Source organism: Diceros bicornis, chromosome 9 (assembly GCF_020826845.1).
Source record: "Diceros bicornis minor isolate mBicDic1 chromosome 9, mDicBic1.mat.cur, whole genome shotgun sequence".
Classification (NCBI taxonomy): domain Eukaryota; kingdom Metazoa; phylum Chordata; class Mammalia; order Perissodactyla; family Rhinocerotidae; genus Diceros; species Diceros bicornis.
In genome coordinates, this window is record NC_080748.1 from 9612717 (window position 1) to 9624631 (window position 11915).

The window sequence follows — 11915 nt, forward strand, 5'->3', positions numbered from 1 at the left end:
AAGGACTAAGTCAAACAAAGAATCAATGTGATTTTTTCTTTATCCTTTTTTTCATTTCCCCCTTTCTTTGTTCTCCTCTTCCTTGTCCTAACTGATCAGACCAGGGGAGGCAGAACTTCCTGAGGAATATTCCATGAGCAATACACGCTAGATTTAGTCTCTCCTCATACTGGGGACAAATGGTAACACTGAAATGAGTGAGACATATTAATAAGGCTGTTTAAGATAAACATGTAAATTGGCATAGCCTGTAACTTGTAACAGCACTCCCTGCTCTACTCAGGTGATTCTCCATCTGTGAATAGATGACTCTCCCACCTCTTCATACTGAACTAGAAGCCAAATACTTTTTTTCCCCCAACATTTATATACCCTTCTCTTTCTTTCCAGTTTCACTGCCATCACCCTAGGTTAGATAATAACTGATGATGATAATTGATAGTAAAAATGATCACAGTAGTTTATTTTTGCTTCCCATCTCTCTCCATTCCATTGTGTTCTGAACACTGCACCACACTAATTTTCCTGAAACATGAAAAATGATCTTACCATTCACCACTAAAATTCATTAAGAGACATCTCAAGTCTGTAAGGTAAAGTAAAAATTTCTTAGTCTGGTATTTAAAGCCGTCAAATCAAACTTCCCAGTCCTATGTGCCATAACTGACCTACATAAATCATTTATTCCAAAGTCACAACCTTTACTACAACCTTTTACTTCAGGTGTTAAATGCACTCCCTAACAATTCCTGTGCATGCATCTTATCTATTGAATTGAATACAATCACTAATCAGAAAGAAAAACTAAATCTTGAGATACATCTAAATCTCACAGAATCTGGCCTTGAGGTATTTATTCCTATGATTTTGCCCAAACAGTATCCCCAGAGGAAAACTGTGTCATATATTCATACACAAACATGAAAGTCAGAAAAGTAATTTATTTTATCAATTGATTTCAATTTCTAAAAGCAAATATGTCTTTCCCATGAAGATAGGGACTTTGTCCTCTGCTGAATCCTTGACACCAGTAACACTGCCTGGTACGTAGTAGGTGCGAACTATATTTTTTTGAGTGAATAAACCACAGTGGACCAATAGAAAAGAATAGTTCACAGACAGATTTGTTTTAATATTTATTGGTAGAAATAGATCTTCAATGCATACTTTGTGTTTATATAAATTCTACATTCTCTTAAGGGTTTTTTGTTTTGTTTTATTTGGAGTTTTTTGGCCTCCAAGTGAACTTAACATATTATCTATGCCTTTTATTCTTTATAGACTTTTTTAGATTTTAGAACTAAATTTGAGAAACCATGCATATTGTAGACCTTACATAATATAATTCAAAGAATTGTTTGCACTTTCAAAAAGTCACAAAAAGGCTGAACTCAAGTTAAATAAACTATATGTTCTAAAATGTTCATGTTCCATTCCTGAATGAAGAAATGTTTGTTTAGTATTATATATTGCTTGCTCTCTAGTAAGTCAGATTGTCAGAGACACTTCAGTAAATTATCTCTATTTTTAAATCTCTTAATCCACTTCCTCCCAGAGATGATCCTGTAAATATTAAACATTGTGCCATATGCAGTAATAGCCCAAAAGCTTAAATAAGAACCAAACTGGTAGTTTTTAGACTGAATATTTTAACCTTAAAATTATATATCTATATATACATATATGGTATGCTGCATATTAAATTTAACATTTTAAGTAACTTAAATACATTTAGCAAACATTCAGCCAACACTCTTTCATGAAAAGATATTGTCCTTAGAATAAAAAGTTAATGAAAGACTTATTTAGACACCAGTGTCTGGACATAGTACTAAGCCTATGGAACTTGAAAGTCTAAGTCTATTGTACTATTAAGAAAAAGATTGATTTTTAACCTACTGAATTGTGCAGATACAAAAGTGCTTAGCATGACAAAATTACCAAAATAAAAACATTTTAAAGGTTATTTGGTTCTAGCAATATTAACTATTCTGTATTTTTGGATAATTTAACATTTGCATTTTAAATTTCATATAAATTTTCTTTTTAACAAGTTAAAAAAGCACACAAAAAATAGTTCAAACTATAGTAATCTGTTACTTTTCATCCTGGTTAGTTCATCACAAATAACTCAACAAAAGAATGCTTAAATACTCAGCTCTACTAAAATGTGATATTTGAATGGATCCATCACTTCAACCATTGTTTGCTATGCTGGACCCTAAAACAGGCTGCCGACAGACGGGACAAGTGCAATTCTCTGAGAGCCATCGGTCAATACAATGGATGTGAAATTCATGCATGCAAGGTAATTGCCTGAGCTTGTTTCCAGTTACATAGTCACTGATACAAACACTACAGATTTTACCTAGTTCACTGTCGATACTGTTATGCTCATAGTTCCGGGTGGAAAGATTGTCAATCTGTTCTTTGGTTAAACCACGTATTCGATCATCGTCATCACCTTCATTTAGTAAAAAGAAGTGAGCAAGGCGAAGAATAGGTAGTGTTCCAGTTTCAACTAAGTTATTTGAATTTCGCGACTGCCTGCCACCTCTATTATTGTTATTTTGGGTATGAGGCTGGGTGGTCTCATTTTCAGCATGCATTTCAGTGCTGTCTTCTTGGGGCTGCCTGTCTTGAGAGGAGCCTTCATTGTGCTGGCTGATGTCATTAACTGTACCTACATTACTCAGTTCTGAGTGCATCTCTGGTAAATACAGACCATTTCTCTGATTCTCTGACTCGGATTCAGCCTCCATTAGAGAACTCAATTCTCCAAATCCAGTCATGATCTGCCTTAAAATTGACCGAAGAGCCACTGATGATGGTTCAACAAGCTCATTCTCAGAAATCCTACGAAGAGGAACTGTTATGGTACTAACGTAGGTTCGAATACCTGACCGCTCTAAATGAGAAATAGTTCGGCGAAATCCCCCACTATTGCTTTCAATAGTGACTGTATTTTCTGCTAGCCCTACTCTAGATCGAGTTCTATTTGCAATACTATCCCGATCTCTGTTTTCTCCAGGACGAATCCTTCTCACTTGAAGGTCCAGCGTGATTGTCGGCTGTCGTTGTACAGCAGTTGAAGATCTGCTAGATTCTTCTCCTTCTTCTACTGTTATTCTGGACACAAGTCTTGAGTTAGAGAATGGAGTATATGCCGTACCTCTGTGCTCTCTATTTTGCTCTAAAAAGACACGAGTTATACCTCTCCTCCTAACAGACCTTCTAACAGTTTGCTGTAAAGGTCTACTTTCCCTTTGTGAATTATGATAAACAGTGCCACTTTGTCTCTGAATTGGTGAACGGCTTCGACTATTGAAAGTAGACCGTAATCTTATTGGCTCTAATCTTTGGTTTGTATTCCTCACTGTAACATTAGTTCTAGCCCCATTTTCCCGAACATGTGCTGCTCCAAATCGTTGCCCCTCCCTTTGCCTGAGTTCACTACCACCTGACTGGTTTGTGTGACTACTTAAATTAGCACGTTGAGCACTAGTTCCAGGAATGCCAACTGCTCCCCCAATTCCATTTCTTAATCTTCCCAGTGTTGAGAAAGATCCTTCTACTGAATTCTGCCGCCTTGAACCAAGCCTAGTCCTTGGAATGTTGGAACTACTACCATTGAAATTCACTGAGGTTTGGCTTCTTGTTCGCCTAGCCACAGGACTAGCTGATCTTTGTTGCCTATTTGTAGTGTGATCCCTGCTAATATCTGAAAGTGGAATGCTCGTATAATCTTCGCCATGAATTTCAAATCCTCTATTCTCATGATTTATGTGGATTTCCAGACTAAACCGAAACTCTCCACTGTTTGGGTTTGTTCGACTCACAGCCCTCCAAGTTTGGTTTCCATTTTGTCCACTTCGAGTTGCATTTCCTGTGCGACGAAAGGTGTTCAACCACTCTAGCAGAGAATCTTCATTTGAACTTTCTCTGGGGACTTCTGAGTCTGGAAAGCAAACCAAATCAACTTATGATCAATTCCTAAAACTATCCTTAGAGTTTTATTGAAAGCTTGTAAGATAAACAAAGTTTTTATTAAATTAAATTATATTTAAGAACATCTGTGCATTTTAATGAATGAAAATGGCAAAAAACTGAACTTTCTAAAAGAAAGGTGTACACTATAAGCATATTATAATACATACCTACGTCACTCTTGTGTTCTATATGCCTGTTTTTGGCAAAATCTTAAGGCAGATGAGAAATATATCCAATACCAAAATTATACATTTAAATTGCTTTATTCATATGGCAATATCAATAAAATACAGTAGCAAAACTTATATAATTCATCTTGAATTTGTGGAATCCTTCTGGTAAAGGTAACTCAAGCAACATTTTTGCAACTAGGTATTTTTGTAACCTTAGGAATTTTATCCTATTTCTCAGGAACTGCCAAAAATGTACATCTCAAGAAATCTGGCTTTCTGAATACAATGTTACAACCACATTATGACTTTATGTGAAGCTGGGAAACTTTAGGCATGTTACTTAAGTTCTCTATGGCTATATCCTTATCTGCAAATTGGAGATAATAATAGTATAAATGTCACAGGGTTATCATGAGGATAAAATAAGATACTGAATATAAAATGCTTAGTACAATACCTGGCATATGGGAAGCACTCAATAAATGTTAGCCATTATATATAACATAATACATTTTCTGTTGATTAAGAACATAAGCTCCATGAAGACAAAGAGTTTTATATTATTTTATTCACTGTTAAATCCCCAATCTCTACAACAGTATCTGGTACAAATCAGACTCTCAATTAATATTGTTGAATGAATCAATTTAGAAATAAATGTGCCCCTGATAAACTTCTTTGACTATGATACTGCTACTGTGGGAAGCTTAAGTTTTCCATTTTTAACCAGTGGATTATATAAAGTGCAAAATTCAATCAAAAGCATTCTAATACACACTAACTGTACAGATTTTAGCCTTAAAGTGTGTTCTACTCAAAAACAGCTATTAAATGAGATTACTTTGATTTCATTTCATTACTGCAATGTCTCATAGAAAACTTTTTAAAATGTTGACGTTAAAGCTGTTAATCAGCTGCTGGTATCAACAAAATAAGCAGAAACTTTAGCCTTATTCTAAAGATATAAGCTATTTTACATGTGATGAATACATTTGCCATTAAAACATATTCAAAGGATCAGTATTACAACTTACATATCTAAACATAAAGAAGAAAACTGGTTAATATCCAATTTGCATTTTAATTTAAAAAGAGATATGAGTAAAAGGCAAGTAAACATTAATCATGTAGTGATGGTGTGTGTGAAAGAGTTCACTAATTATCTAACAAAATTTATCCTAGACTTCTTCCACAGTAAATGCATTGTAATGGTCATGTTGACAGCCAGGCAGTTGGGTGTGGCCATGTGACTAAGTTCTCATCAATGGAATGGGAGTGGAAGTGATATATCTTACTTTCAGGCTGGTGCCTGGACCTCCTTCTGGACCCTGGACCTGTCAGTTGGAACCTAGCTGTGGCTGTGACTTAGCTTGATCATGCAAACAATACCCTGGAGCAGCAGTGTCCAATAAAACTTGCTGCAATAGTGGAGATGTTCTGTATCTGTACTGTCCAGTACAGAAGCCACTAGCCACATGTGACCATTAAGCACTTGAATGTGGCTAATATGACTGAGGAACTTAATTTTAAATTTCATTTAATTTTATTTAAATTTGAATAGTCACATGTGGCTAGTAGCTACTCACTGGACAGCACAATTCTAGAACCACTCTGCTGCTGCCAGGAGGATTTATGGAGCAAAGTTTGCCTATCTTCCCTGGACCATGAACATGAAACAGAAATAAACTTCTATCTTATTAGGCCATTGCATTTTGGGGTTTTTAATAGTCTTTGCTCTAATTAATACAACAATCTTGAGATAATAAGTGAAACTACTAAGATGAATACCTCTGGGGAAGGAAATGGAACTGGTAAGAAGACATTAAAGTTGGCTTTACTTTTAACTCGATATATTTCTGTTTAGTTTGATTGTTTTTTTTACAAGCACTTTTTTTTTTTGAGGAAGATTGGCCCTGAGCTAACATCTGTTGCCAATCTTCCTCTTCTTTTTTCTCCCCAAAGCCCCAGTACATAGTTGTATACCCTAGTTGTAGGTCCTTCTAGTTTTTCTATGTGGGATGCTGCCTCAGCATTGCTTGATGAGCGGTGAGTAGGTCAGCGCCCAGGATCCGAACCGGTGAAGCCCAGGCCACCTGAAGTGGAACGTGTGAACTTAACCTCTAGGCCACTGGGCTGGCCAAATAAGCACTTTGTTTTTTATAAGAACTTCTTATATTATGACTTAGTGTTTGTTCAATAACATGACAAAACAAACACAAAAACAACAAACCAAAGCAACAGAAACACTGAGTTTTCTGACTCAGTCTTTCTGTATTGCTCTGTATAAATTTTTAAAAGCTAAGTTTAGTTACATTACTAATAAAAAAGTAGTGTGTACGTTCTAAGATTAAAAAGAACTAAGCTAGTAATTAACTTAATTGTATACTAATTCATATATATGAGCTCCCTGAAGGCAATCTGTAAGACATCTTTGTATTCAATCCCTGTCCTACGTCACCTAACTATACTGCTTTGTGTATAAGACGTAAATACTATCTGAATGAGCATCACGTTAAAACTGGAAAACACTAAAAAACAAACATATTGTACAAGATCCATTAAGTTCATTTCTGCAATTGCTCCAGTAAAACCTGTTCCTTATGGAAAGGAGTCCACAGTACCTCTGGTATTTGTCCCATTACTCAAGTCAGGCTGAGATGCCAGTTGTTCCTTGACTCCATCTAACCGCTGTTGTAGTTCTTGTGATGTTATTTCTCCTAAAACAATGAAAAATTGTTCACTGAAATTAAAAATTTTAAATTACTAAGTTTTATGAGAACTCATGAAGGGTTAAGACTAATCTTTAGCAATCTGTACAAGATATTCTATTGTTTTCATGTTCTGTAAATTGAAGACAGTTAAATATATATTTAATTGATGCAAATACACATCATTTTGGTTGTGTTTCACTTATTAATGTTTTATTAAAATTAAAATAAGATGTAATTTGAATAATTAATAAAGTGCTCTCAGTTGATATACTTAGGAACCTATAAGCTATAATTCTGTGGATTTTTGTCAGTTAAAAATAAATTAAGGGAGTATTTCTAGAGAAAACTTCAAATCTTTATTTACCTGAATTTTACCTCAATAGTTCATTATATGGGTCATCAATATACAGTATGCAAATATGCAATATACACAAACGTACCAGTTCAATTAGTTCATTTGCGAAATGAATTTGTAAAAAATTTATGGAGCACATTGGACTTTTTGGGAGTTATTAATTCAGCTAAAGAAATAAACTGTAGGGCCAGCCCTGTGGCTTAGTGGTTAAGCGCTTGCGCTCTGCTGCTGGCGGCCTGGGTTCGGATCCCGGGCGTGCACCGACGTACCGCTTCTCCGGTCATGCTGAGGCCGCGTCCCACATACAGCAACTAGAAGGATGTGCAACTATGACATAGAACTATCTACTGGGGCTTTGGGGAAAAAAAAAGAGGAGGATTGGCAGTGGATGTTAGCTCAGAGCCGGTCTTCCTCAGCAAAAAGAGGAGGATTAGCATGGATGTTAGCTCAGTGCTGACCTTCCTCACAAAAAAAAAAAGAAAAGAAATAAACTGTAACATCTCAAATGAGTTAGAATTGGTTTTTAAATAATAATATTTTATTTGCATAAATATTACTTAAGAGAAATAGGACCATATATGTATATATTTGACATTTTTATGTGTACTAACCTGTTAGTTTGGCATTTGTATAGCAGTGCCCTATATCCAATATTCTTACCTACTTATAAAATATAAGCCAGTGATTTTCTATTTTGTTATGTTAAAAAGTTCTTACATTTACAAAAACAGTACACTATATTTTGGGAGAGGGAAGAAGGGGGGAAAAAACTCTCCTTATTTTGAAATTCCTCCTTATAACGATGAAAAAAATGTCTCCTTTTTTACCCATCTGTTACCTGGGGTGCCTAAAAGATTATGGTCTCTCATTAGCCGATAATCTTCATCACTGAGTTCATTAATAAAATGATAATAGGCTTCTTCTCTGTGGAGACGCTCTTGCTGCCATCTTCTCTCATTTTCACGAAGATTAGGGTCTTGAGATGAGGTTTCTTCACCATCATCTGATCTAGATGGAGACTGATTCATACTGAGATTCCTGGCTTTCTGTTCAAACAGTATATACAAAAGTCAAGGTGTTAGTCATGGACTATACATGGCTTCATGTTTTTAACTTATAGTTTTTTTATTTTCATTTTTAAATTTTGTTCCCTATTCAAATATTTCATATGCCAAATCTTGTTGTGAAGAACTCACAAATAAAATGAAAAACAGCTTCTAGGAGATAGAACACAGTTGGACCTACTTCTTTGCCTAAAGCCATCATTTGAGTCAGACTGGATTTGGTTTCACTACACATTTCTCATACCTGAATACCAAAGTGATTATCTCATTTTTTACCTCTTTGACTCTCCGGTAAAGTTGGTCTAAGAGCCCTCACTGATGTTTCAAATATCTGGGTACTTCATGTTAGCATACAAATTTTAAGCTTAAATTAGGCATGTTCTTTACTTAATAAGCAAAAGGCTATTAGGAGGGTATCAATTACGTTTATTTCCAGCAAGGATATTTTTCCCAAAATAAAATTAGTTTTGGATTATACTTAAATGTCATTCCTGAAAAGCTTACTTTTAAACTATAAGGAAATCAAGGGAGAAAATTATTAGTTTCATAAATATTTTAGAATTTCTTAAACATATCTATTTAGTAAGTCATTAAACAGTTCTCAACTGGGAATACATGTCAAACTCACTTGAGGAAATTTTTAAAAATACAGATGCCCAGATCTCATTCCCAATCTAGGTCAGAATTTTCCAGGGTAGGACCCACGCCTATCTTTAAGAGTTAATTTGGGTGTTCTGTGGATGAAATAAACTATTCTTCGACGATTTCTGGAATGTCACTAAAGGGTGTGTGTAATATAGCACATGACTTAATAGTGGCTGGAGGATCAAATGACTAGATTGCCAATGAAGCAACCGCTGCAACTCTGACTCAGTGTTTAATAAGCAAACTACTTTAAATATAAAGTTACATTAGCCTACAGGTCTAAACTATTGCATGAGTAAGCACCTATTCAATTTCACGTGTATTCCAACATTAAATTACAAACTCAAGAATTTTTTTTACAGTGATTATTATGTCATTTTTTAAGGAAAGATCTAGTTACACGATCCAATTAAATGCGAATTAACATTATTAAAAACTCAAGATTTCTTTCCATTTTCAGAATAGTCAGGACTAGACCATGATTAGCAAAAAGCATATTTGGTAGATACAGCAGGAGCATGATTTTTGTATTAAACAATTTAAAAATTTGAAACCTATCATAAAATCAGGCTACCCTGATATTATTCAAAATATTTTTGAATTGAACTTTAAGAGCTTCTCAAAAGTAATTTTCTTATACAATTAAATCAAAATGAATACCTTATTTTCCTTTCAACATGCTTTTAATTTTTGCACAATCCATCCTTCAATTGTTTGTGTTTTTTGAAAGCTGCCCATCTGGAGCAATAAAAGAGAGTTGAATTACTCATTAGGTTGTCTCTCTGAAGGCTAGGGACGGCCAGCAGTCTCCCAACCCTGCTGCAAAGTCAAAGCAAAACCTCCAGTGGATTTTGTTGGACACTCACCTAGAAAATTAGATCCCCAGACAATTAGGTCATGAAAAACTCCCGCAAGGCCCTTTTCTCCCACAACAGAAACCAGGCCTTTCCCGCTCCCCCATCACTGCTCCCGGGACTACAACTCCCGTCTCACGGCCTGCCCTCCTATCCCGCCCCCATTCGGGTACGCCAGGGTTAGGTGGCTCCGGTCTACTTCTAAACCCTCACTTTCTTGCCACCCCCGCCCTCCGACCAGCTACTGGTTCCTTTCCTGGCCGTTGCGACGGAAGCTCGCGCCGGGGTGGAGTCCCCACTACAATAAACAAACTGGGCTCAGGGGCCCAACCAACCTCTTCCCAAGCGAGCCGGGAGTAACGCTTCCCCTAACGACCTAGATTCCCACAGGGAGCAGCTGACAGACGGTAGATCTGAACCAATCACCAGTGAGCGCAGCGCGTTGGGAGAGCACTAACCAATCGGAGAAGAGATGAGGGACCCCGCCCCCCCACCCTCCTCAAGGATGGCCGGCTTTCCTCGGCGTCTCCCGGAAGTGGTGGCGAGGCCCCGAGCTGTCCCGCGAGCTCACCTCGCCGGGACGGGGCCGTCCTCCTCCCGCCGGGAAGAGTGTGCGGCGCTGCTGTCCTCTCGGGTCCTAGCGGCTGTGACCCGGAGGCGGCAGGGGCTTGACTCAGCGCCTGCGGAGGCCGCTGCGCCCTCTAATTGTCTGCTGAGAGAAGCCGGAAGCCCGTGCTGCAGTTTGGGATGGTCCAGCTGGAAGGGAGGCTATGGAGGAGGAACGGCAGGCCCCAGCCTCTCTTCCCCTACGGCCAGGCCGCCCCCTCGGGCGACAGGAGACGCCGGTGCGACTGCAAACGGCGTCCGGCGGGATCCAGGATGCTGGCGTTCCGCGTTCCGCCCCCTCAGCGCTGGCGCCCGGGGCTGGTCGTCACAGGCCGCCTTCTCGAGCGCCGAGTCCCCGGGGTACAGCCTGCTTTCCACTCTTGGGAAGTACCAGCACCTACTCTGCGCTCTGGTGTCGCTTGTTTGCCGAGCCTGGCCCGGAAATCTGTTCCTTTCTCTTTACTGCCCGGGTATCACGTAGCTAACCAGCCAGCTCTTTCCCTTATTGCTGTTGGAGACCTAGAAATTACAAACCCTGATCAATCCTGAAGTGCTTTTATTAGTGTTTCTTCACCTTCCCGCTAGGAATGCATTTTGAAACTCCCCACAGTCACGTCTCTGGTTTTATTTCTGAGATGTGATGCTTACCAAACTCACCTCACCCTTAGTTAAGCCCTTGACTAGGACTCCGCCCAGGGGGGTGTAGGCTCCCTTCCTGCCATCCCTGCCATCCAGGAGACTTAATCATTGCACAGTGCTCACCTGCTCACCTCTTTTCATTCGTTTGTTCATTCATTCACTCCTGCCTTAACGATGGCGAGGAGCTCCTCTATCCCCGCCATTGTGCTGAGCGTCTGGGTAATAACAGATGTAGTCGTGATGAGCTACCAGTGTAGTAGGGGGTAGATGGACAACTTAAAACAGCTTGATTGAGCTGTAATGCACACACCGTAAAATTCACCCATTTAAGGTGTTTTTTAGTCTACCCATTCAGTGGTTTTTAGTGTATTCACAGGGTTGTGCAGCCATCACCACAATCTAATTTTGGAACATTTTCATCACCCCAAAAAGAAACCTCACACCCATCAGCAGTCGCCCCATTCCTTCCCATCCTAACCCCAGCTCCTCGTAATCACTAATACACTTTCTGTCTCTATGAATTTGCCTATTTCATATAAATGGAATCATACAATATTTGTCCTTTTGTGCCTGGCTTCTTTCACTTAGCTACTGTTTTCAAGGGTCATCCATGTTGTAGCATGTGGCAGCACTTCACTTCTAAAGAGAAACTTCTGAATAGTCTTTTTCTGCGTATAAAAACCACTTTCAAGGACATCCCCTGTTATGGGCTGAATTGGGTCTACTCCCCCCAATTTATATTTTGAAACCCTAACCCTCAGTGTCTCAGAATGTGACTTAACTTGGAGATAGGGCCTTTAAAGTGTTAAGTTAAAATGAGGCCATTAGGGTGGGTTCTAATCCAATCTGACCAGTGTCCTTACAAAAAGAGGAAATTT

At 38.3% G+C, this 11915-nt stretch overlaps 1 protein-coding gene across 4 annotated transcripts; it reads right to left on the bottom strand.

Moving 5' to 3' along the window:
• Positions 1-364: 364 nt before the first annotated feature.
• On the bottom strand, positions 365-10429 carry RNF6 (ring finger protein 6). Of its 4 annotated transcripts, none has more exons than XM_058547872.1 (5): positions 10364-10429; positions 9599-9676; positions 8068-8275; positions 6785-6880; positions 369-3958 (listed from the first exon to the last, which is right to left on the bottom strand). In XM_058547872.1, the coding sequence occupies exons 3-5, from the start codon at positions 8255-8257 to the stop codon at positions 2196-2198; spliced, it is 2049 nt and encodes a 682-aa protein (XP_058403855.1). In that variant the 5' UTR covers positions 8258-8275; positions 9599-9676; positions 10364-10429; the 3' UTR covers positions 369-2195. The 4 variants fall into 4 exon arrangements, with proteins under 4 accessions (XP_058403858.1, XP_058403855.1, XP_058403857.1 ...); XM_058547874.1 differs by lacking the exon at positions 10364-10429 and adding an exon at positions 10128-10196; XM_058547873.1 differs by lacking the exon at positions 10364-10429 and adding an exon at positions 9805-10116.
• Positions 10430-11915: the final 1486 nt, after the last annotated feature.